The following is a 26,705-nucleotide window of genomic DNA, read 5'->3' as shown; positions in this document are numbered from 1 at the left end:
CAGCCATAAAGAGACAACTAATTTCTTCATATACTTTATTTTCTTTGGAAAGGGGGTATAACCAAGCTTCATATAATGCGTTTTATTCCATATTTAAGCTCACCAGACAGCATACATACAAAAACTTATAGAGCTTGAAAATGCAGCATTATTTCTAATGAACACCAAGCTCCTCATGATGCACAGAGATAAGGCAGCGAGGTACAGGAGCAAAGAGAGAAAGCTGGGGATTCTTATGCTTCGACTGTCTCTGAAAAACAAAAAGGCAACTTGTTTTCAGGGCAACTGCAGCATTCTGAGGCCTTCTCTATTGGTACCATTATAGGCGCAAACTCCACTTCGTGTCCGAGGCCAAACAAAGCAAAGCTTATGCAGGAAATGCATAAGACTTTTCATTTTTAAAAGTCTTGACAGAGCTATATCTAACGCCGCATCACTACTGAGAGTTCATAGCGGCGTGTGCTATCAGCTCAGTAGGAAAGACAAAAAAAAAGAGAACGGGGGAAAAAAAATGAGTTCACTAGAAACCCTTTTACTGAATCTGGGCAAGTGCAACATCAGCCGTTTCTGCAGCTTTCTGCTCATGCTGAAGAGGTTGGTTAAAAACAGTCCTTTCACTATATTCTCACTCACACACACTCTCTCACACTCACACACACACAGAGTGCGTCTTGCCCCTGCAAACACAGTAGAAAACACTGGGAAAGATGGAGAAGCAGAACGGCAAAAATACTGACTTGTGTGTTCAGGCTGGGTCGCCTGAGGGTAGTTATCCCTGCTACTTCTGCATGTGAAACCCAAAGACATCCACCGAAACATTTAAATACACAACCCTTTGTGGACCAATAAATGAACCATTTCTATTGCAGAGGGTCAAACCACCTTCCTTGTGTCCCTGAAACACAATTGTTAACCAAGACAGCTTCTCAGAAATACTGCAGCACGAGGAGTCAAGCACACCCTCCATACAGTAAATACATAATGCTTATTTTTGTGGTTCCGATAAGGCATGATTTACATTTAAAGACTGCATTAATTACGTCAACCCACAGGGAATGTATGTTTCGCTTTCTAATTGGTAAATAAATACAAGAATGAGGGAAAAAAAGGATGGGGCAGCAATAGGAAAAGAAAAGGAGGGGGGGGGGCAGTGTTTGAGGTGACTGGAAACCTGCAGTCACCTGCTACACTTTAAGCAACTGATTTGGTTTCTACTTCACCTGGTGACTAAATCCCTTCCCCACCTTTGGTGTGGGATCTTTGTTTCATGTTTTAAGGCCATTTTCAATGTTCAACAAAAAAAAAAAAAACACCTCAGACCAAATTTCAAAAGAGACGCATCAGTCCACGTTTTTTGGCAAGCCATCTCTAGCCGAGCGCTCGCCTCTGCTGTTTGCCGTTGATTGTCTGGTTCTTACGAGGTGGCAGCTCGTGTGGGTGTGTTGCAGCTTAATGCCTTTGTGTTGTCAAACAAGCCTCATCTGGTACCATCGTGAAGAAGAAGCCGTCGGTAGACGACTGAAACACGACAAACCTGAAGATGAGAAATCTACTACACGTCTTTAGCCGGATTATTTTGATTGCCTGCTCTTAGAAAATAGTGAGAAATGTCCCCTCAAATACTCTGAAAACCTGAACCATTTGTTTTAAGTGCTGCAATCCAACTTGTTTGTCGTTCCAAGTGATCTTATGAGAGTGTGAAAGCTGCTGTATTTACTAGTATATGCCGAGTATGTTAGCTACTGATATACGCAGCCCAGATACTTTGGTTTTGAAAGTTGCAAATCTTTGTGAGGCGTCTATTCCGTTGCTGTTGCAGACAAACAACTTTATGCTCCAAGACAGGAGCCAGAGGTAAGTCGCACAACGGTCCTTCATCCACGGTGAACGAAGAGAAGCAGAGAATTGTGTTTCTGATGAGGGCTGCGGTCACACAGGAGATGACAGAGGAGGTGTGTGGGAGTACTGTTCCAGACTGCTTCACCTTCTTATAGGACCGTGCTCTCAGTGTCCAGGTCACAATCTTTGGGATGAAGCAGGGAGGATAAGGAGGAGGAAGAGGCCGTCACTGGCTGCTGGTCTACAGCAAACTCAGGGATCAAAGTTCGACTCAGCCCCTTGAACGACATCCCCGGGTCTAGACAGCAAAACACAGCACAGATATGAACAGCGACTGTTTAGTTTGGGGCAAAAGGACACAGAATCTTTAACCACTGGATACCATCATCTCAACATGTGTTAGCAAAGAATTACAAACGTTTTCCATGCTCACACAAAACACTCCGTAAAGATCCACAAACACTTGATGCACACATATGTGACCGTAATAACACCATAATCACAAACATCTGCATCCTGCTGCGTGAGAACATTCAAAGCTGCTGCAGTGATGCCAGCCACTCAGAATTTCCACAGCTCGCAGAGCGGCACGGGCCCAATGCAGGAGGTGCTGTTCCGCCACCTCAACAGTAGGTGGCGGTGTGCGCTCAGACACCGCGAGGGGAAAGAGCGTCGAGCAGTGAAAGCACATGGCAAACGGGAAGGTTGGTTAACCCTCTGGGTTCTGAGCCGTAATGACGTCATGCGATCTCATCATAGACCTCAGAGGGTTAAAGTGAAGCGTACAAACAGAGCTGGAAATTCCCAGTGCATTTAAGAGTGAACTGAGTGTTTACTATAGGTGGTGCAGGCGGGTGGAGAGTACACTTTGATTGTGTACATCAGTGATGAGGCAAAAATATAAACATGCTTCAGGTAGGGACGCTGGCTTTAAAACAAGAAACACGACACAGTGCTTCACATTTCAGAAACAGAGCAGAGTTTGCCCAGCAGTTCAAGGTTTGAAAATGACCAAATGCGGGAACTCGGCTCTGTATGTGAAAGCTGTATTTTCAGACAGTCACTGATCACATCGCAGCTCGTGATCGTCAGTGAAGGCGGATGATGTGATAAATGACAGCTTTGATGCCAGACTGCTGTATTATCCACTGTCAAGTTTTTTTTCCCTGCCATTTAATACTGAATCCTGAACTGGATGACTGTTGGACATACAGTTCTTTCCTTTGACCCCTGCCTGAACACAGCGTATCAATCTTTCATCGCTGAGTGTATTCGATGTCATCTACACATATAATACTTGTCATCCTCTGTCAAATATGCAACGTTTGAGTATTAATCAGAAACGGCTCCTTCACTCAAGCCAACAGATACACAGTGTGACAGTCCTGCATCAGAGCTCAAATAAATGGCATCTTAAGGAGGCTGCAGGCAAAACAAAAATGGCTGTCGTGGTGAACAGGATTTGCAGAAGAAAAGAAGAAGTGCAGGTTCGATTCGTAAGTGTCAGTTTTCAACCAACCTCTCGCAAGTGCTTGTCTAACCTGCGGAGGTATCACAATGCAAGACTGTTAGACACATTAGTAATTAGCTGTTAATAAAAACTTAAGTTCAAGTATTAGACATGCACTGTAGGAGAAATGATACCGACCCATCATCTTGTACGCAGCGGCGCAGATCCCGTTGGTCTCGCTGCTCAGAGCGGTGGGTTGGGGGGGTGGTGGGATGCTAGGTCTGCTCCGAGGTTTTGGGACAGGACGTGGCCGGGGAAGCGAACCTGACTGGTAGGGAGACGGGGATGGAGGCGCGACGACTTCCTGGGTGGTATTAGAAGGCGGAGGGGTGTCTGGCGGGGTCGGGGTGTCCGGTGGTGATGGCTCTGCGCTCTGCTGGTCCCCACCGGGCTGGCTGTGCGGTGGAGGGGGGCTGGCCTGTGTTGGAGGCTCCGGAGGTGGATGGCTGGGGGCATGGATTGGGGGCTGGTTGCTGGAGTGGCGTCTGGGTGCGGCACATGGCTGTGCAGTGGGAGAGGTGGGTGAGGTGGGTGAGTGGCTGGACAGGGGTCTGGGAGTGGGGCTGAGGGACTGGGATGAGCCGGAGGAGATGCCGTGGTTCAGCGAGTTACAAGGCTGGCTGGGAGGCGGGTTTGATGGTTTGGGAGGGGCAGGAGCCTGCTTCTTAGTACCTGAAAGATCAGTCATTTATTCATGCGATTATAGTTGGATTAAAATGTTTCTGTGCACTCGCAACCAAGTTTAAAAACAGTGACAGACTCTTACCTCGGCGAATCATATGTGGACTCGGCCCCATGGATCCAGCCTGGCCCCCTCCTCCAGAGCCGTTCCTCTGAAGCACAGGGGTCGGGGCGGGTGTAGAGTCGCGGAGCTTTGGGTTGCTTTCGAAATAAAAAGAAAGAAAAGGTCAAGTTTGAGATTCAAGTTTTGTTCAAGAAACAGCTTCTGCAACAGCATTCAGCACCGACTCCAATCTTTTGAAGGTTGGAGCCGTTTCAGCAAAACACAGCACGAGTTCAACCAGAAAACACCTTCCTCACAAATATCATTTGGGTCAGCAGTCTCATCCAAATGTACCTTTCCAAATAATTCTGTAAGACCAAAAGAATGCTGAATAAAACTCAGTGTCTGACAGTGAATGTTGTCCTTTCACCACCAGAATCAAAGACACCCTTCAGAGTGTGCATAACAGCCACTAATGTCCAGGCTTTTCAAAGCAGTTCGAGCCAGTTAGTGTGAACTTCCTGCTGACTCCAGTGATTTTTGGGGAGGAACGGAGAGGGATGGGAAGTTGAGAAGCCTTGAGAGTGACTGTTAGCAGAATGACAGAGGCTATTGTTGAGCCGTTTCCGTGGGCTGACTTCAGACACATCTGCATAGCTGCAACTGTTGGCAGCGTAAGGAAACTTGTGGTTTTGATAGAGAAACAAGAAGTTGACCCCAAATGACCAAGAAAAGAGACGTTTTCTTGGTCCGTGTTTGAGATCCAAGTGAAACTAGTGAAGCGACTACATCTTTGTTTAAATTAACCTGACAAACATCAGTATGAAGTCCGACAACATAAAAGCATGCAGGTTTGTCTGTAAAGCATGCTGTGTCAGTCTCCACCAGCAGCAGAGACGCAGTGAAGCAGCTCTTACCTGAGCTCCTCTGTGTGCTGGGCTAGAAGCTGCTGAGCAGCAGCGAGAGCAGCCAGACCCTGTGCCAAGCTATGCTGGGGAGTGTCAGGCCCCGAACCCCCTGGTGGAGCTTGTGGCTGGGGTTCAGCCAAAGGCTGAGGGACCAGCCCGGCCCCATGTCCCAGCCCTTGAGGCTCCACAGGGGGTAAAGGAGGCTGGAAGGCAGGTGAAGTGTGCTGCTTTCTACCTAAGGTGTTACTGCCTCTACGAAGGGTGTGGTCCGAGTGCTTGTTAGAGGTGCTACACGAGACAGCAGGGAGACGTGAGGGAGAGAAACAGAAAAACACCACAGCTTTATCCAGAATCACCACACCCCAGAGCCACCACAGAGGAGAAAACAGAGAATCACATTGTGAGGATTATATAAGCCAACATTTCCAAGCGGAAAAATAAAGAGACGGGAATAAAGGGGAAAATACATCACAAGAATTAAATTAGAGTAAGCAAGCAAGGAATGTGATGGGAACCAAGAGGCTTTTCGAGAATATGTGAAGCAACCCCTGGTCGATTACTTGTCTTTGCGCGTGGCGTCGTTCTCTGGTCCCACCATACTGCCGGGCCTCTTCTTCTCAATGGTGCTGCAGTCGTAATCTAAGTGGTTGTTGTGGTTGGATGCAGGTGTGGGCATCACAAACATGCCGGACACATTGAACTCCACATCTGTAAGAACAATGAGTCACTTTTACTAGAAAGCAATAAGCGGCCCGACCCAGGCTTCCACGTTGAAGACATTTTACAGAAAAGCAGTTGCAGGAAGTTATATAGCCCGCAAACATCTTGAAAAAATAAAAAATAAATAATAACACATGCGAGATAAATGCTGACATGTTAAGTTACTCGTGTTCTTTTTACAGCCTTCCACAAGGACACCGTAGCTGATGGGACATTCTCTTGAGATTGAACTTGTGACAGATGGGTGAAAAACAATCAAGATCACATGAGTTTTGGTCTGAATCCAAGCGAGCCAGAGTGTTGCATCATAAACTAGAAAGAGAGTGAAGTCGATGTCGTCCACTCGTACTCAACCTTTACGCTACCCTCGCTCTCAGGCGGCAGGAATACCACGCATACTTGCATGCATCTTTATTTTTACAAGGATACCCTTAGTCTATAAGCAAACACCTCTGGTGCACATTCCTCACTTCATGTGCACCAGAAATGATTCATTATCATGGTGACAGCGCAGAAACTCCCTCTTGGAAAGTCAGAGGAGACTAAAGGAGGGTTGGCGGAGACGAATGTAAAAGGCTTGGGCTAAAGCATGATGTAATCAGCAGCCCCAGAAAAATGTAAAGAAAGTAAGAACACCAGAATAGACCAGATGAACTTTGGTATAATAACTGTAAAAGCCTTTTTTGACAGATTGTGGCAACAGCAATCACTATTTGTCTTCCACTTATAGGATTTTGTGTCTTCGGTTTAGCACATCACGAGCAGCCTTCAAGATGCTCTCTAAAACACAAACCACAGTTCGACTGTGCACAGACACGGTGATGCTTTTTGTCTTGAGCCTTGGAAGCCTGATTAGAACTGATTTTCTGTCCTAGCGGGCATTTGATATCAGCTGCCTTCACAGTGTGCGATAGGGCTGTTGACTACACATACAGGAGGTCAGAGTGAAAACAGCAGCTGGAGAGGAAAACTCAGGACCTACCCTCAGGAAAGAACCAGTCAGCATGCTGGATGATGGGCTCAATAATGGCCACCACGTGCACAGAAGTGGCTGCAGCCATCTCAGCCAGAGTCCTGGGAGTGAAAAGAAGAGCAGAAGTTAGACGACAACGAAGCACCCAACTGGAGTAAGCTCAAACGGTCACATCTCTCCTGCTTAAAGCATCTAACAACTGTAGATCCGTTTTTCTTTTCCGTTAATGCTTCCTTATTCTCTCACCCCTCAGTTTTGGCCCACAGCAGATTGGGTCCCAGGACGATGGCGATGTTGCTAGGAGTCATTTTGTTCACCTCGCTGTCCTGAGCCAGTTTGGTTAAAAACTTCACCAGATATCTGCATGGCAGTACAAAAAAAAAAAGCAAAAAGCAGAGGTATAGAAATACCCACAAGTATCAATGCTGTTCTTTTATAGGTTTAAGCAACAAACCTTAAGTTGGTTTTGTTGTTCTTTGGTAGTTTATCACACACGAGCCAGAGCGCCTGCAGCCGTTTGTCCGGGTCTGACACACTAAAATGACAGAAAATAATATAGAAATTTAAAAAAAGGAGAGCGCATTATTAGTGGCTTCTGACTTTTTTTGTCTGTGATAATGTTGTGAGCCCTGCCTGGATGCTTGGATCCACTCGTCGTAAAGCTGGTAGGTCATTAGAGGCTCTGGAAGTTCCCTCAGGTAGGACTTCAGCGCTCCTAACAATCACACACGCAAAGATATTACAGGACAAAACCTTAGTAGCAGCTTGATTCAAAATGTTCTAGGAAAAAATAAGGATCAAAACTATCATGGCTTGGGACATACCGGCAACAGCGTGGGGGTCAGAATAGAACTCTTCTAGTTGTGAAGTGGAACAGTCCAGCGCCGCCTTCAGCTTCTTTAGCTTGGACGCCCCTGCTGCGATTCTGAATAGGCCCTAAAACACACACACACACACACACACAGAAATAAACCACGGTCACAACTGCATCAAACAACAAAAGATACATGCACACATTAAATGTGCACGAAACCAAACATTCACTTTCCTTGCTCTGAATTCCAGATAGACCCTCTATAAATCCACTCTATAAACTCCCTCTGCCAGCTGCACATAATGAAGCCTTAAAGGAGGCAAACAAACACACCCTGCAGTCACAGCACAGCCGGCTCTTTACTTTGACACATAAACAAAAGCTGTCTTCACACCATAATGACCCAGACTGGGCGCACCAGGGAACCAAAAGAGCAACAAATAACGTGCTTTGCAGTGAACACTTGCTCTATCTCTACTTGGTCACCCCCCAACATGAACGCACGCAAAGAGATCTGATTTATAGACAGGAAACAAGTACATTCTATTGTATTCTAAATTGGATTCAGGGAGGAGACATCAGAAAACGTTTCATAAATCATCAGCAGCCATGTTTGTGGAAAAGCACTGAAGAAAACAAGGAGCTGCCCTGTTCACGGTTTGTTCAGCTCCTTGACTCCTAATGTGTTCACACGAACAAATCAGCAGCTATAAGATGCAGCAAAACATTTTTTCATGCATCTGACCAACAAACAGACTTTCCATTCCAGCTCTGCTTCGGCCTTCTAATATCTATTAATACCTCGTCCTCAAGACGACCGGAAGTCTGCGACTTACTTCTGTTGGACAAGACTTTGTTCTGAAACTAATTCAAAAAGGATTATATCAACCATTTCAAGCCATGGATATAGTGTTAAGAACAAGTATACACTCAAGAAGAGAAAGAGTATTCTAATTCTTGAGAATATTACACAACGGAAATGACAAATAATGTCAATAGTAAAACTGACAGAAGGACAGAAGCAACACAGCAAAACTTGCATCAGCTGCAGATTGTACATGTAGACAAAACTCTGTTTTGAAGCCTTGAGTTTAACAGTTGTCATGTTGGGTCTCTCAGATATCAGGGTAACCATATTTGGACAAGAGGGTGGAGCTGTGGAGCAATCCCTACATGCTGATTGGGCAAAATTGTCTTTGCAGCCAGACATCTCCTAAATGATTACAAAAAGACCGTCAGCGCAACACACAGAAGGAGCGTACATGAACCAGAAAGACGGATGGGAAAAATGTACTGATTAACCGAGAATTTCATGACAGAAGTTGCTTTTTTCTTTTAACGGGGGTCTAAAGGAGGGAGATTTGGATCCAGCACCTGGTGTTACCATGTTACAGCATCTCCACATTGCCATTATGCAATGTGCCCAAACCATGTGCCAATTGGTTCAAAGTGTGAACCAGAAAGGGGACAACCACAACAAAAGCCAACAGAGTCGCCACAAAGAGGAAGAAATGCAATAAGCAGATACGTTAAAAGGGATCACGGATGAGAAGCACAGACAACGACTGCATTGTACCATCCTAATTATTTCCAACACTCTCTTTCACACCACTACAAAGCAGTGCTTTGTTCATTATAAGTTCTATCTCTCCAGCTGCTGGGTAAAGCTAAAAGACCAACAACGGCCCAAACACACACAAGATTAGCTTACATTTCAGGCTGTGTTTTTTTTTCCTTTTTCTCCCCTGACATTGCCTTCAACCGGTAGACGATTGTATTTGCACCTTCAGAGATGTGCACAGCATCAACGCAGCACACGTCTGAAGCGTTACTCTGAAGAAGAAACTGAGGATCGTTTCTCACTGGAAACGTAGATCCATGCTACCAATTCGGCTTTAAACGCCCGGCATTTCGATGTCTCCACACTTCCAGCGTAAATGACACAGGTTGTTGCCAACAGGGCGGTTTTCTGAAGTTTCTTACCTCTTCCTTCATGCCAGTCTCGAGGAGCATCATGACACAGGCTTCTAATGGTAGCGCGATCTCCCTTCCGCTCCTTTTCAGGTGATCATCCAACCCCGTCCCAAATGCAGGCTTTTCCATCCAGGAGTCTGAGCGCAAAGAGAGCGATTAGCGGTAAAATGAGAGGAGAAAGAGTACATTTGTGTAAAGTGTTGAAATGGAGCTACAGCAGAATTGTAGAAGGGAAAAAAGTGTGAGAAAGGCCTGGTGTTGGTTTGCATGGCAGATTTCTGGGTCAAACACCCCCCCCTTCATGGTGCTGCCAAATAACAACCACATGCTCCCAGCCGGCAGAGTGACTCTGCAGCCATCTGAGCTTATGTGAGGCATAGGAGAGTGTGTGTGTGTGTGTGTGTGTGTGTACACGTGTGTGTGTGTGTGAGTGTAGGGGAGAGGGGGTGCAAATCCCAGGTGGGTGTGATCTGAGAAAGGGTGGGGGTGTGTGTGGAGTTGGTGAGTCATCGCCACATGCTGTGAAACCAGGCTTGTCTGGTTTTTAAACCACATGTGTTTAGTTCTAAGAAAAAAAAAGGTTTCTTGAACAAGACCTAGCTGAAGGGGGGGGAATCAAGAGCTGAGTGGGAGGAGAGAGCGGGTTTGTAAAGTGGAAAATTATTTTTGGAGAGGATAAAAAGAGTATATACATTCTTTTAGTAGGGCCCCATTTGTGGCCTTAAACATGTACAACTGGGGTAACTGCAGCTGGATTTCTTGAACTAGCAAAAGAAGTTCGTCAAAAAGAAGAACTGTCAGAAATGTGCATTTCATGTGTGGCCTAAAGGACAGCTGCACCGCTTTGACCTATGTGCGTGTTGAAGGCATGTTTGCACACATCATTACCTTGCTGAGCCTGGATAGTTGGCAGGACACTCTCCAGAACAGTGAGAGACTTTCTGTGGTAGTCAGCCTGAGCTTCTAAAAGCTACAGAGACACAGAGGGATGAAATGGGCTGAACAGAATAAGACACGCAGTTGAGTACAGGACTGCAAATGTAAATATGATGGCTAGCCAAGTCTCTGTTCCCTTGTCACTCTGCACCTGCGAACGTTCCCGCGTGAACTCAAGGAAAAATGTGTTTGTTTTTAACCTGCCGACACAATGCACCCACCGTTATGAAGAAGTGGGCATAGTCGCCTTCTTTTGAGAAAAAGCTGTACATGTCTGCAGCAAGCTGATCCTGTAAGACAGAGAGACACACAGAGTTGATCATTTGTCGTCCAACTCGACAAATACGAGAACATTCACGAGAGAAATAAATAGAAGAAGGGCAGCACTACTGCTGTAAACTCCCAATTAAACGCTTATCTCGAATTCAGAGTGTGATTCATGAAATTTTAAGATGCTTTTAGGTAGGTGTCAAATGATCAGCTCAGCTTTAAATGAGTCATAAGTCTTGTTGCTGTTTGCAAGACTAAAGGAGACTGCAGGAGACTGCACCTGGACAAAAAACCCATTGTGCAGCCCCTTCACACTAAAGCTCACCCGATGACTAAGTTCAATAGATGTAAACATGTGCACACAGAGCTGACAGGGCATTTTTAGTCATTCGTGTGCGTCAGCATTCTGGTTCATAGGGCCCAAGGGTCTCCGAATGTCCAGACGTTGCTGTAATGATTTTCTTCCCAGTTTAGTGTTCCAGTTTGTTTCACTCATATCACAGAGGTCATAAAAGTCGTTTAGCTTGCCAGGACACAGCCTAGTTTTGTCTGTCAGCCTATGAGATACCAGACATGAACATAAAAAGCAAGAAGCACAGTGAAAGCTTGTGATCTGCATCTGATTACGTCAGTGGAGTTTTACTACAACTGAGGCAGCATTTTGAAAAGATTCTGCTATAAACGCAGTCAAAAAGAAGCAATGTTTTCTCCCCATAAATGTTTGTGTGCCATTTCAACTAATGGTGGTTACTTTGCAGAGCTCCACTTTGTTCATAGCTTCATCCATCTCCTCCTTGAGCAGGTCAGCCTTGGCCGTCAGTGCTTGAGTATTTGTTCCTGAGATTATTGATTTGGTTGCCTGCAACCACCTGCATACAGAGGTGCAAGGAAGAGAGTGGAAAATGGAGAACAGTCATACTTTGGAGAGGCATAAATGGAAATTCGGGAGCATGTTGTGTGACAGCTTTAACATTTTGCCCAGGTACAAAGTCCAAAACAATTTGTTATTCTCTTAGCAAGGGCTAAACATTGAAAATTGGAGAAAGAGCTGGAGACGAACCTCGCTCTGGCAGAGTCGTAGTCCAGCACCAACTTGGCCAGCTGCTTCCTCTGCTTCAGGATGTTGGGAATTTCTACCTATAATAATGATCCGATAGAAAGTAAGCCTCACACGGAGCAGCAATTAAACACACCTGCCGGTGCTAAGTACAGTCACAGGTGAATACCAGAAAGACTTTTTAAATGATACAGAACGCCTACCAGCAAGCAGCTATTGAGGTGTGAAAACCAAAGCCACAAGTGACGAGAAAAAAAACTTCATACTTTGTTAATGTTGTTGACATAACCTGGCCAGGTCGGGCCCGGCTTGTTTAAATGCAACTGGGCAGCATGCACGCAAAAGAAACATTATGTAATCTTTTCAGCTGCTGTTATGTCCGCAAAGTGAGTCTGACCTCTGCAAGCTGGCTGAGTGGATCCAGAACGTCCTTCTCTATCTGCAGCTCATGTTGCATCAGTTCGGTTGCCAGACGATTCTCTGCATCTCCACACACTTCCATCATATTCCTGTTAACACATGTAGCGGCGCAATTAGAAAAAGACCGGCGTCTGAGACCAAAGTGAGTCACTCATGCCTCATAATCGAATCAGCATTATATCGCGATCCCACATCTTCTTGCCACAGAGTGATTCAGCAACACAGACAGTCTGTAACCGGCTCGTCCTCTGACCCCAATCGATAGCTGAGAGCAAAATCAGGTCACTGTGATGTTATCATTTCTAGCTGCCAAAAAGCCAGGAGCACACGGTGGCCTGGTGACAGCTGATCTGTGATCGTCAGCCGGGATTTTGGGCCACAGTAAAACCTCAAAGGCTTTAAGCAGATAATATTGTAACATACATGAATGCATTACAACCGGCTGTACTTTCCCTTCCTTATTATTTCCAGGCAAACACATGGCTGCAGGGTAATTCTGGAGACATTCACTTCCTAGATCCTTAACTACTCTCATTCTGACGTGGTTGTTTCGTCCACATGAATACAGTCTGACTCTTGAGGAGGGGAACTGCTGAAAGTCCCCGACACAAAAACAAAACTGGCCATAATGCATGGCCTCATATTTCTGTTCCATATAGAAAGTGCAACTGGACGTCTAATTCAATGAAAAACTCACCCGATCAAAGAGTCGTCTCCCAATTGGTTTCCACCCTCCACCATTGCCTGGGACAGTGCGGTGAGAGGAAGCTTTTTCTGTGGCACGTATGGGTAAGAACAGATGCAGACAGGGTTTAGACTTATAGCAACGCATTAAATATGTCAGTCTTCAGCATTTCATGTACGAGCCAATGGAAAATTCATCGAGGGGTTTCCATTGAACAGATCAACAGTAAATTCTGTCAGAAAGAGGAAAAGGGCTTTCTGAGCAAAGGGGGGAAATGCAGATGGTAAATGAGTTTTAAGATGAGAGCTAAGGAAGTGAGACATCTATCAAATGACAAGGCCGGAGCTTTACGTGTGTGCAAAGACAGCCCCTTTTTATCCCAGAAGGCAAAAGTGTCATGCAAGGCGAATCAAAATGACAGACGCTGAAATGGGAAATGGAAAAAGTTGTCCTAGGGACCGAGAGAGATTGAGTAAGTGTTTTTACCTGACCGTTTCCTGTATAGAGGCGTGGTACGGACTGTGGTGCATTTTTTGGGTGGTGTAGGGTAGGAACAAAAAAAACAAAAGCAAAAAGAGAAATCATAGAACGCTCTGCCTAATGGAGACACTTTTAAGCCATTTGTACAACTTGTCTGGGAGTTGAAATCCAAACTTCATTAATCACACATCCTGGAACACTAGCTGATTGGCTTGGATTAAAACAAATGTTTTACTGTTGACGAGGCTCAATGACTCACGTGTCTCTTCTCGGCATCTGCACCGATGTGTCCCTGCAGACACGACACCATCTTTTTGTGCGTGTTGTGGGACACCACGCGCACCAGCTCCATGCGCCGTTCGATCTGTGCAAAAGACACGCGAGAAGAGACCTTTATGCAGGCGTCGCACGATGCCGACAGAGTACGGTAGAACTGCTTCTTAGTCACATCCAACATAAACATTCTGCTTCAAGCTTCAACTTCGACTGCATTCGTATCAATCAAATGTCCCAAAAAAAGATTTATTTTACACATCACAGCTTGATTAACTTTGATTTGATGTTATTGGCACCATTAAACCAAAACAACAGTGTATCTGCACAGATTATGACCGATGTGGTCCAGCTCCGTGCAGTCATCCGATTTGTGGCCTTGTGGGAGACCGGGGTGGGTCAAAGTTCAAGCGTGATTGATAACGCTTGTCCCTGCGGACTGATGCTGGAATGTTATCTATGAATCACATGATTCTTCTGAAGCGTCTTCACAGCAGCAACTGTCACTGAGCTGTGGCCTGAGAAAGAGGGCTTCTTGGTTGTAAAAAGTTATTTATTTTTTTAAAAAGAAGAAGAAAAAGAAAAAAAAATGCCTTTCAACTACACAGGCTTTCTCCTGTCTACAGGCCCGACCACACAGATCCACTGTGTCTTAGGCTGACGAGATATAATACCGTCATTGACTGAAGTCAAAGCCATGCAGGCTGAAGGAGAGAGGCCAGCTGAAGCTCTGTAGGATGAGGATACACTGTCCTTGTCACACCAGGTGTCAACGTTAGGCCAACTGTCCGTGAATAGAACTAGTGAGGTTTCTTTCAAGTCTGCTTAAAAGTCTGGCCTATGTAGACTAAACAAAGACGGGCTTTACGTTGGCAACGCCAGTGAGAAAGTCTAAGCAGGCCGTAGGTCATTTGTGCGCCCATCACAAACAGAGCAGGTGCAGCTTTCACTTAAATAATAATATAACACAAAAGAGAACAAAATTAACACAAGAGAAGTTAGAAAATAGGGGCGTTTACATGTCTAAAATCGATAAACATCTACGTATAAAACTGGAGAAAACAATGCTCCAAATATAAATGGGAACACCGAGGTCCAGAGGGGAACTTGAGAGAAATGGATGAACACAAATGCAGAGGGAGGATCAACCAAATACCAGACAATTGTGTTCCAAAAACAGAATGCAGTCGGAACTCAGGAATTCCACAGCAGATATCCGCCTCCATATAACCCCCCCCCCCCCCCCCCCCCCCCCCGCACTCTTACGTCATCCCTGACCCATCGTGGCCGCCCGGCATTCCCCAAAACAGCTGGGTTTTTCACAAACTTGCCAAACATACTCTTAAACGTGCATAGATGCACATTTCATCCACAGGTCATAAAGCTGGGAGCAACACAACACAATTTGGAGATTCCATTCTCAAACAGGGCTAAAGTTCCCATGTGGGTGTGTGGAATATGTCTGGATCACATGACAGTTTCTCCTTCCTTTTATTGTAATAAAGAAAGGGGTCAGACACACAACACCATACCCTCAAAGAATAACATGCAAAGGAGAGTGGAAACCTCGGCCAAAACCAGCAGGGTGTGTTTTTCCTCCTGCTGTGGGATGAGGTCAACACTTGGTCAATCTCATGACACGTCACAGGACAGGGAATCCCAATAATGAGTCTTACTGATGGGGAGGAAAAAGACAGGGTGGCGGAGGTTGTTTATTGGTTTCTAAGTGAAACATGTCTGAACAAGTCCTGAAAGGACAAAAATAACATAGCATGACGCAGTCGTCTTTGAGTAACAAACTGAAGGCAAACAGTATATTCTTTGTTTGTGTTGGAGATGTAAGAATGAGGGAAGCGTTTGAACGGTTATCTGATAACATGACTAAACTTACAGCACTGAGCTACGAGGCAAGGTATTTCTGGAGTATCTCTGGGGTAAGCCCATGCTACTGTACACCGAGGAGCAGCAAACACTTGACAGCTGGCACAAGAATGTTGGAAGGCCCACACCACCCGATTGGACCAAAGACAGAACAGGGTTCTGTTGAGCAGGCTAAGAATAAGACGAATACAGGCTCACACCCACAAGAACAATGTCAAAGCAACCTTGCAATTTTTCACTGTGGACACGCCGATGTCTGGCAGCAATTCTATAGGGCGCAGAGGACATGCCGGAATATTAACGGAACCGAGGAATTAACTAGCCATCATAAACAGCCCCGTGCGCCTGGAGAATTTAGTTGTATTTTGACCAAAAACACCAGTTCTCCTTTTGTCCAAGGGACAGGTTCCTCCAAACCAGTGTTGTCTACGTTTAAACTACGGTCTAAGCTTCAATGAAGATTTAACAAATTAGTCCCATGATAAGAGATTAGAAAACGTAAAACCTTCCTTCAGAGCTGCAGATATGTGTGAGGAGTGGGTTTGGGCACCGTCACAAAGGCAGAAGTCGCCAAACCACAGCAAAAAATTACCACAGGCCTCTCACCAAAAGGACTGGGAACTCCTAAGAGGACTGCTCACCAACCAGGGCCGTTTGGAAAGGACTCTGTACATCATGGCAATTATTTTCAATTAATAATTACAGATATTTCCTGCCTTCTTTAATCAACCACTAAGCAACTACAATATCTGAGGTTGAATAGAACCTGATGGCTGTTCTTGGGAGGCTGACTCACTTCTCCAGTTTATCTAGAAGTAATTTATGATGTGCATTATCAAATGCAGCACTACAGTCTAATACCAGCTCGAATAATAGACTCCCCGAAACATCATTAGGGTTATTCAACATCTTTAAGAGCAGTGAAAGCTGATGACAAAGATGTTGTTCCTCTAAAGCAAACTACTGGTTTGATGAAGGGAATATTTGAGAATAGAAGAATCATCTCCTACAGCAACGCCGCACCAAAGAAAGTGTGTTTGGACATGAGAAACAGAGGAGTGTAGAAATTAAAAGGTCAAGTGATTTCTATTTGGCCATAACAGATTCCTGTTTCCTTGTCAGACAACAGTGTTCTTATGAAGTGAGAAACAGCCAAAAGAGGCAACAGCTGACTCCCAGACAGAGGCGGAACAACTGCGCCTTTGAAGAACTGTCAAGTTGAGTTGTCTGAATAAAGAAAACATCCTCTCCTCAGTGAACAGCACCCAGAGCAGTTAGTCGCCGCCGTCAAACGTCCACACGCATCACAGCCAACCGAGCGGCTTCTGAATCGAACGCTGACGTTTTAGCAGTCATGTTTTTTTGTCCACGAGACCCATTGCAATTTCACTCCTATCTTTTGACAGAGGAATGTAAAATCTCTCAAAGCGGTTTCCTTTGGGAAAAGCAGAGGGAATAATAAGAATGGAGCGTTGGACATTGGGCTCTGTTCTCAAGGCAAAAGCAGCCGAGTTTGTTTGAACATTTATTATGCCTCCCGTTCGCACACAAAGGGCAATCTTCATTGCTGGAATGTCTTTGCTGAGCAGCCAACATTTTGTCCCAGCCCCACCTGCTGTTTGCAGAGGAGAGTTTTTCCCCGGGAAATCCCTGCACCCGCAGCTTTCACACGCACACGCTGCCGTGTGGACACAGCCACACTTACGCTGACCTTTAAAGCTGTGTGAAACTGTTGAGGACAAACGGTTCAGACGCACTACGCAGCCACTTCAGTACGGTTTTTAAAAACCTGTGAATGCACAGATTACGAATCATTAGTCATAGAAAAGGATCTTATCTGTGACATCAGCTTGGTGATTTCCCAGCCTCATCCAAACAAAGTTGTTGCAGCTGCAGGTAGGTTGTGGTAAAACAGCAGGAGAACAGGACACATGGGACGCATTCTGGTTTCTGTCAGCTCTTTACACGTGTTGAGCTCACAAATACTGCATCTTAGTACGACCAAATGTCCGATGAAGCTGTTCTCGTTCATAATTTTCCTCTCTCCGTTGCAGGGGGGTGAAACTAACCTGAAATTGTGACTGAAAAGCATCCATTGTGACTGCGTGCTAACCCACGGTCAAGATCAGAGGAATTACAGACCCCTGCTCTACTTTTACAAGCCCTTCCTCATCTGACAGACCGCAATTAACAAGTTGAAGACGCCACCTGTGCTGTGATTTGGACGACATTTACATTTTCACCGATTTCAATAATGATCACCCAGGGAGAAAGTTAGGAACGACAGAATCTCTTGAACGTCCACAGAGTCCACACCATGGGCCATCCCTATTTTAGGGGGACTGTAGCCACCCTAAAAACATTTTTTTTACTGATGTCACTTAGCGATCGATTGAGCCACGTTCGGCTAGCGATGCCTTTCACTCAGACTGCAGCTGCACCTGAGCGCAACACCGCCAGTCCGTGATTGAGGTAGATATACGGAGACTTCTGAAGAAGAAAGCAAGTCATCACTAAATAAAAAAGGATAAATCCCTGAGACATCCCAACGCTGTGCATGTGCACGCAGCTCACGGGCACCGCTGCTCCTCTCCCTGCAGCACAGAGCTGCAACGGACTAGTGGTCACGTAGTAATGTGCAGATGAAAGACACTTGTAGACGCATCTAATCATTCACAAGTAATTTAATCGAATTATGTGACCAATAAAGATGTACACCTTTGCCAGTATGAGTGGCTGATTAGTTCAGACTCATGCAGGTTGGCCAGTGGCCACAAATGCACACAGGAAAAAATTTTACTGGTTTGATTTTCACATTTAAAACTTAAACCTCATTGATTTGTTGGTGTCAAAATTTGAAACTCAACGCAACAACATCACTGATTTTTCATTTTTACAGTATGTCATGGTTAGCATTACAAACTCATGCTACATGCTAATACAAACTCATTTCAGTCAAAAGGGAGATAAACTTGTCATTGCCATGATGAGAGCTGGTCAGAGCCCTGTGGAAAGTGATTAATGATTTACCTGCAGGAGGTCATCGCTGAGGACTTCTGTTTTCTCCGCTCTGTGGGTGAGAAAAGACAACAGAGAGCATATAGATGAGCGCTGACAGACGATGAGAGCAGATAAGTAGTTCAATGCACTTTGCATTCACTGTAAAAACAGCTGCCACTTCAGGGAGGCTGGTTTTCACGCGTAGATTGAAAACTAGAATGGCAGGGCATCTGTGGGAATCTTTCAAGACTGGGTGGCTCTCTTTAGTTTGTTGCCATGGCTCAAACAGTCAAGCAACAGGCTGGTGTGCTCAAACAAACCGTCACAGTTGAAAAAAATGAATGGATCCCTTATGCATAATGTTTTTTGCTGTCAACCCAAGGTGGGGTTGAACGAGCTTTCATTTCCTTAAGCTGCAGCTCGTCGAGCTTGTGGTGTTGTACACAGTGAGGCCCAACAGTCCTGCTACGCCTTAGCCTATTAATAGCAAACTAATAGTTGGACTTGAAGAGGTCAGACAGATTAGATTCACTTAAAAAGAGTAGGCTGGGAACCACAGGCTGAGCTCAGACTACTTATCAACACCTTCGCTTATGCCGGGGGCTTTGATTCAAGTCAGGCTTACATGCGATTTACTTCCAATTAGTTTGGGAACCGTTTGTGGCAATATAGTAGAAGGATGCTTAACAAAAAGCTGTATTCTTTATTTCTTCTGATGCAAATACAACCACACTGTATCAGCACTGGAATGCTTATATGCTGTATTGTAGCAGGCTGTTCAGAGCATTCATATCAGGCTGGTTCAACACGGTGTGAACTACACAATACAACCAATGACATGGAGCGAATTCACAGGCCTCAGTCCCCTTTTTTGCCCCAAGTCCCTCCCTCTCATGCAAGTATAGTCAAACTTTCTGTCTCAGTACTGAGGACTATGCAGATATTGTTGTGCTTAACGAATGCACAAACTTTTCCAAGTGCGGCTCGAAGAAACCTGGACACTGCTGCTTGGCTGCATTTTGGGTACCGGAGCTCTAAATGAAGCCTGGGCTCTCTTCCAGAAACTGCTGTCTATGAACGGCAGTAACCTCCTAGCAGCTGTTTTCAATTACAACACACAGGCAGTTAGCTGGGAGAAAAGGAGAAAGACTGATAGACAGGGGTTCATAGTTTGAGAGGCTGAGAGAAAGACGTATGAATAGTTTGATTTTGTGGGTTGGAGGTTGAAGAAGAAGGGAAGAAAAAAAATAAGAAAAGTGCCAAATCAGTATAAGCTAGAGGTTTGAGATGAAGGGAAACATTTTCCCTGGAAGAGATCCGAAGCCAAGCTCATGAGGTCACGTCTTGTAACCCACACAAATCTACAGATAAGACTTCCAGAGAGCTGTAGAGAACAGATGAGCCGCAGCATGGAGTCCTTGTTCTGGTGCAGACAAGCTACAAGCTGAAAAGCTCTTAGTGCGGTCCCGGTCATAAAAACCGCTGCTCATCATGTAGCGTTATTCCACCATGAACACACTCCTTTATACACTTGTGTAATTTGGTCATTCGCTATGTTTGAATGCACACAAACAACGCGACTATCCTTATTTGCTTGTAGACTTGATGTGATGACCTCTGTAGCTCATGACTGAACCAGAACAAAACACCAAATGAAGCCAGACTAAACTTTATACACGCAAAGGATGATGCAAAAGCTGGACTGGTAGCACGGCTAACTGAGCTCCTCTTACTGATGTCAATGTGAACAAGGACAGCTGGCGAGGTGTTTATATGATCTGCAAATATTGCCCTAACCGAGCTGTGACCGACTGATCGGAACACGCGTGAAAGACCTTCAGATAAGAAGCGGCGCTTGTGCATCCAACTTTCAAAAAGCACTGTGTCACGGCGCCTCATCAGTGGACAAACAACAAACAAGACAACAATTGTTTTGATGGCATCAGCTGACCTAGAGCGAGCGGAGTTGACCCTAACGTGCCTCGCTGTAGCAGCAGCCTTTACAGAAAGTGTGTGGCTGTGCGCCGCATGTGACTTCTTCACAACAAGAGATCCTTGCGGCTCGGCTGTGGCCAATGGCTCAGAGTGGTAACCATGGCGACCTACTATGAAAGTAGAAAGGGAGTAAGTGGATACCGAAGCCACGAGCACAATAGAGCGGCTGTTACCAGCTAGTCAACACAATCAGCAGGCCGAAGAGGAGGAAGGGTATGCCTCTTACAGCTTCAGTAGTTGGCAGCTTAAGGTATACGGTAATGGATACCGGACCCAGAAGAAAGGAGCTGGAAGGATAACGGAGTGACTCAGCTCGTACAGTCTGCCTTGTGTGGCTGATTAGTGGGCTGTTAAGCAAACATTAGACTTGGGAATGAGAGAGCAGAGTGCTGGGATGAAGTCCGAGGGGCTTCCACCCACTGTGCATAAAGATAAATCAAGATAAAGTTGATATGTGCATCCTGATGACGAAGGATGAGTTCCTACTTACTGATTTATATTGGATTATTTATATCCACATCAGAACAACAGACCAATAGGTTATCAAACAATAGTGCATTGTACAGCACTCTTCAGAGTGACAGTGATTAGATTATACTCAAGATCTGTTTTGTCTGCGAAATGTCCACAAAAACTGAAAAACTTGTTTTGTTCCCCTTCAAACTAAAACGACATGAGGGCCGTGGTTACATGCTTATATTCCAAAGAACCTTCGCTGTCAGATAAGTCAACTAAATATTGTCAGATAAGTCAAAATTTCCCAACAGTAAGTACTTCCCTGGAAGTGAGATGGGTAATTATCATGATTAAAAGATCCTCGCTCGGTCACAGAGCATGAATTTTCCGACTCTCGAATTTACAATTTGGATTACAGCCGAAATCACAAAGCCAGTCTGTTTAAAATGTCGAGGTCACCAGAGGCAGTTCAACAAAGGCGTACGATCGGACACACCTCATTGTTGCTGCGGCACTGGCCAAGCGAGACACGGGGAAACGCCTGGTGTCACCTACCCCTGTCAGTTCAGCAATTGGCATTGTGCTGAACTCTGTTGGGAAAGTATCTTTTCAGCTCGAGCCCTTTCTCAAGTCCACCCAGGGCTTTCAAAGATGAACCTTAATGGATCTTAATGAAATGGCACAACACTCCTGTCTGTCATCAAAAAGGATTACAGACGACTGCTGTTTACAATGTCAGTGAATTATCAACAATAAGCGTTTAATTGTAAATCTCCTACAGAGCCATTCAACGGTCAAGAATTTGTGCTTATTACTGTAACTGTGGCGATTATTTGATTGATTGACAGTTAGTCCTGTGTGGCTGAGAGATCAAGCACTGGGACGGTTGAGTGGATCTTTTCTTATCTTGATAAGCACCAACAATGTGGGAGCTAACAGCACTGATATGTCTTCAGTTAATTTCTAAACGTCCTGGGTCCCACGGATATGAGCCGGTGGCTTTCCACCTTCTATAACATTTCTATTTGAGCTTACTGGCAGCCTCTGAAGTCAAAGAGACGTTTCTCAGCAATCCTTGACCTAATCCTAAAATGTCTCCCTTGAACCAACTCCTCTGCTTTACGTATTTGCAGGTAGGATAGGGGCCCCTTGCCTTTTCAGTATCAAGAAGAAACAGTCATCAAGTTGTTTAAATGGCTCCTGATGCCCCAGCCAGACAGCTCTGTGACCATTACACCTTGAGCCTAAAAAGAAAAGTGGGGCCCAAACCTCTCCAAAACACAATGGTGAGGGGCCAAGGAAAGGAACTTGGCCCTTGAGTGGCCCAAACTGTCCGACAATCTGATTTCTTCCTGAAGCACTAACAAAATGCATCTAGGATGACTTCCTGAAAAGTAAAGATGATGTCATCACAAACAAAAACCAAACATCACGTGCCCAGCATAACCTCGCTCTTGCGTCTGTTGCATGACTAATTTAGATGCAGATAGCGGTTATGGCCATTTCCCGTAAAGGTATTACTATTAATCTGCTGCGAAACATGGATTCAGGTTCACAGAGTTCACAGAAAGGAAACCACAGACGCTTTCCAAAGACATATGAATAAAAAAAAAAACTAAAAAAAACAAGTCCTCGCCATGTTCCCTGGTATGAATCACGCTGTTCTTTTCCACGCACCTCGATTTCACTCTCTTCCTCTACATCAATTTTCCCAGCTCTCCCTCTCTCCTGTCCTCTAGAAAGCATGTCTCTGGGAGGCCGCTTCCTGTTTGTAGAAGAAGAAGGAGAGATTTCCTCAGAGCCGCTGCTCGCTGGACACAGTGTTCTGCCTTCACACAATCACAGGAACCCAGGGGGCAACGGAGAGAGGGCCTTTTGCACTCCAAACTTTTTGCAGACGCAGACTCAACCACACACTTAATGGACAAAGCAGGGAATGTTTGCTTTCCCCAAAACCAAGCACTAATGGAGCACTCATTCAAATGGGCATATACATGAGGCCATGAGAGATTAACCCCACTTGTGCATACCACAGAGCAAGCAACTACTGCCTGCCACCACACACACACGTCTGTTTTCTGCATTAAACTCTCCAGGTCTAATTTACTGCTGGTGCCGTGCAGCGGGGAAACTATGAGTATTCCAGCTGTCCTGCTTCTCCTGATCGTCAATTTTGGCCAATAGAACGCTTCTCTTTGCAGACCTTGGTGACAGAAGTGTCATCATCAAATAAACTGTGAATGGATGACAACATGATAATTACTCCGTTTAGTAGTCCAAACCACTTTGTCCGCTGAAAAACTGATCAGTTTAACTCTAAACCTGGCCACCGCTCAGAGGCCAAACTCATTTTGAGAAACATCTATTCCCTTCTGAAAAAAAAAGAAAATCAGGGCCAAAACATAGTTGTTGTGTTTTTTCAATGTAAAAAGTTGAAAGTAAAGACAGCAACTCATCTTCTATTACAGTGGGTGTTTTTTTGGACTATACAGAGGATAGAAAGGGGGATGGGGGGACTTCTACATGAGGATACGATGCCTTGGGTACCAGAGTACAGTGGGGTCTAAATAGTTTGAGAGCATACATTTGGGTGTATGAAATGACTGCCAACCCCAAAATAACCCTGTCACTCAGAGTAGAATCATCCAGCCTCCATATCTTCTCATTATGCTACTTTCGCAGCACTTCAGACCTTTTTTTTTTGTTCTTGCATTTTTTGCTTTGGCACACCCCCCTGAGCAAGAAAGGAGTGGACTTCCAAGGAGTGGCTCACTAAAAAACAGCTGCTATGAAAAGAGGAATAAAGATATGGTTGAGAAGAGTGCTGTTGTACTCTGCCCGCATGAAACAGTACATCTCCTTTAATAAGCTCGAATGGCAGTAAGCATTTCTGCCCTGTTAGTCCAAGTTAGTAGACAACGCTTCAAATAACTGGTTGTTCCATTCCTTGAGTTGATTGTTGTTAATAGAACCCATCAAAAAGATTACTAAACCTAAAAATATCCCCCTGCAAACCAGTTATGCCGGCTTGTCTGAAGATGAACAACCCTTTCTTCCCAGCCTGTCAGTGGCTCTGTTGTTGTTTTTTGGTACCATCCACTGCTCATGCACCCGCTGTCTGCCTGAGGCGCCAATCGCTGTTGACATCTACATTTGTACACCGACAAAATACACAGTCCATACATCCTCATAAAAATAGATCCCCTGGCGTGTCTCACAATGCCAGGCTGAAGCCATCGCTACTTCATACAGTGGACGCCATGTGTCATCACATAATTGGCATTATGGCTCGAGCTAGCAGTTCTTCTCCCCCCCATGAGCTTCAACACTGAAGCACATTTCAGATTGAAGATGAAAGTGATGCATGAACTGGAGACAGCGGCTCATAAATCCATTTTAGATGCTTTAAGTTGGGAGCCTCTTTTTAAGCTGAGCATCTCGTGTTTCACAAATGTTCCTTGTGCTCCAGTACGAGCGCATCATTTTTGCTTTAACAGAGTCTAAAACAACTCATCCACTGATTTAGCACTGTAGGCGTGTCACACTCTGATCCAGGCTGAAGTCAGCAGCACCAGGGCACATAAAACCAGGTGTTGCTCTGGCCAGCAAAGGGCTTCCCCCCTCCATGCGTCACATAATACGCCGTCAAGTTTGCACATTTCAGGCTGCGAGCTCAGCACCAACGAAGTTAACGTTCGACATCCCTACTTTCATTCAAAAATACGTGCCCCCAATCAGAGTAATAATGAGAAATGAATCTCAAGCCCTTTAACTTGGTTGTTAGCTAATGAAAGTCTGTCCAGCATCTCAACCCAGCCACTACCGACAAAAAAAAGGAGCTCATGTGATATAATTATCCTTTCCCTTTTTTTCACCTCAACGTTTAAGAGACATACCCAGTAAGAAAGTGAGTGTCTGTGAAGGGAATGGTTCAAAGTGAAATTATATCAATTTGTATTGGGCAAAAGACCCAAAGAAAAGCATGTTTGGTACCGTGACAAGCTCCAAACAAGGCAGACGTCGGTACTTGCCTGCCAACGGTTTGATTGGCGAGTTGCTTCATCCGATTGAACTGCTTCTTCATTGTCGCTCCTTTGCCAGTAAAGTCTTGTGAGGTTACGCTTCGATACCAGGCTTTGGTTTGTCATAAGTTCACGGCGCCTCTCCCAACTTCCCAAGCCGTCGCTATGACAAGGAAAAACAAGCGAGAGCCATTGAGCCGAAAGCCAATTAAAAATAGTTTGTAGCTTTGCTAGCTCCTGAGCTAGCCTTTCCCAAGTAGAAATTCAACAAAAAAGTTTCCCCCCTGAGGCGACAGCATGATAAACGAACTCCTTTTTGGGGAGAGGGGGGGTATCTACGTACATTAAAGAATTGAAGAAAGCCGCGTCTAACTCTCACTAGGTCCGGCGGCTTTTCATGGCTCTCCACCTCGACCGCTGTCTTCACCGTTAGCCGACGAGCTAACGCCGCCGAGCAGGATAATCCGAGCCGAGTGCACCGCAGCAGCAGCACCAGCAGCAGCAGCTCACCTCTGCCACTGCCAGCACACACAGAGAGACGCAGGAAGTAACGTTGGAGCCCCGCAGCATCTGCCAGCCGGGCAGCAACACCTCCCACTGGACACAAGCAGGAGAAAACCTGACTCAGTCATTGAAAAACTCCTTCACCAAATAAAGGCTTTTTTCCCCACCTGTATGAGTAGAACTCGTGCGAAAGTGTATTAAACGATTTCCACTCCAAGCTCTTCGCTTGCGGCAACCATCACCTGTTCAGTTTAGTTTAAGCGCATAAATACACACGTTTGCTCAGCCTATTTTAACGTGACACGTGTATGAAAAACTGCGATATCTGTTAACCATAACTTTCTGATCTCCGAAGTCGGTGTTTTATGGCAAAGAAAAAAGGTGTCTAAATTGTTTGGACGTATTAAATGACAAAGCAACTTGATAAAGAGGATGGGAAAAAAATTGTACGCTGCTTTGCAGTGGCAAAAGGGCTTTTATGTGACTCAAAAGAAAAAAATAAATCAAACAAACTCTCCTTCAATCCAATAGGAAACTTTTTTTATTGTTTTATTTTTTTAGGCCTCCTTTCAATATTTGATTTGAATTGATTAATTTTACGGGAAGTATTTGCAGCTCTAAGTCTGGGAATGGAGCCCACATGCTTTTTGCCTTGAGGCCATACATTCACCCTCCGCGTCAATCAATTCAAGTTAGAGACACCAGTGAAGTGGCCTAGAAAAGCTTCTGTGATGAACCAAGCACATTATGCCTCTGTTGGACAAAGTGCATTGATCGGAGATAAAGTCGTGCAATTAAGCTGGTTGAACACAACTACTTTGATTCTTTGGACTGTTACATTAAGTGCAGATGGGGTATCTCAGTCCATGTAGCTGTGCGCCCTGTTGTTGGTGTGAACATTCATGCATATGCATTAGGGTTGCATTGTTGCATCTCTTGGTTTCTCTCATATATCTATATGCACAGGGTGCGATTAGTGAAAAATTTTGAGAAGCATTTTATTCTGAAAAAATTACCACACAACAGTGTGAAAACATGAAAACTATTGATTATTGTGTAGATAAACCAGACACTTAGGCTACATAACGTAGGCGGTAGGCGGTATTTTCAAATTTGTCAAATAAAAATTCTTTGCTAATATCAGTTCAACAGAAAACATGAAATACCATAATGTGCTGTCAAGCTGTTTTTTTTTTTAATGGTTAATCGGTTAGACTATAGGTCAGACTATGAGAACAGTATATATATTTTGTTGTGGTCCTGT

At 44.9% G+C, this 26,705-nt stretch overlaps 1 protein-coding gene across 6 annotated transcripts; it reads right to left on the bottom strand.

Moving 5' to 3' along the window:
- Positions 1 to 18: 18 nt before the first annotated feature.
- On the bottom strand, positions 19 to 25,506 carry arhgap17a (Rho GTPase activating protein 17a). Of its 6 annotated transcripts, none has more exons than XM_072374114.1 (22): positions 25,281 to 25,504; positions 24,947 to 25,100; positions 18,495 to 18,534; positions 13,570 to 13,674; positions 13,317 to 13,349; positions 12,843 to 12,919; positions 12,123 to 12,234; positions 11,729 to 11,805; positions 11,420 to 11,537; positions 10,620 to 10,688; positions 10,351 to 10,432; positions 9,472 to 9,599; positions 7,499 to 7,610; positions 7,308 to 7,389; positions 7,129 to 7,209; positions 6,921 to 7,034; positions 6,684 to 6,775; positions 5,542 to 5,689; positions 4,991 to 5,269; positions 4,116 to 4,231; positions 3,488 to 4,021; positions 19 to 2,137 (listed from the first exon to the last, which is right to left on the bottom strand). In XM_072374114.1, exons 2-22 carry the CDS (start codon positions 24,997 to 24,999, stop codon positions 1,989 to 1,991), a joined length of 2,601 nt encoding a protein of 866 aa, XP_072230215.1. In that variant the 5' UTR covers positions 25,000 to 25,100; positions 25,281 to 25,504; the 3' UTR covers positions 19 to 1,988. The 6 variants fall into 6 exon arrangements, with proteins under 6 accessions (XP_072230215.1, XP_072230216.1, XP_072230219.1 ...); XM_072374117.1 differs by adding an exon at positions 3,359 to 3,380 and having other exon boundaries at positions 2,047 to 2,137; positions 24,947 to 25,506; XM_072374116.1 differs by having other exon boundaries at positions 2,044 to 3,380; positions 24,947 to 25,506.
- Positions 25,507 to 26,705: the final 1,199 nt, after the last annotated feature.

This window comes from Leuresthes tenuis, unplaced genomic scaffold (genome assembly GCF_036924035.1).
Source record: "Leuresthes tenuis unplaced genomic scaffold, fLeuTen1.0.hap1 SCAF_20, whole genome shotgun sequence".
NCBI classification, from domain to species: Eukaryota; Metazoa; Chordata; class Actinopteri; order Atheriniformes; family Atherinopsidae; genus Leuresthes; species Leuresthes tenuis.
Note: the sequence above shows the minus strand (reverse complement) of the source record. Positions and strands in the feature narration are given on the sequence as shown.

Bases quoted from the DNA above. Each gene is read 5' to 3' on its own strand.
- arhgap17a (XM_072374114.1), bottom strand. From the start codon at position 24,999: ATGAAGAAGCAGTTCAATCGGATGAAGCAACTCGCCAATCAAACCGTT. The intron at 12,920-13,316 runs GTAAAAACACTT...TACGTGCCACAG, and splicing joins TCTATACAGGAAACGGTCAG to AAAAAGCTTCCTCTCACCGC. The intron at 4,232-4,990 runs GTAAGAGCTGCT...TTATTTCGAAAG, and splicing joins CAGCACACAGAGGAGCTCAG to CAACCCAAAGCTCCGCGACT.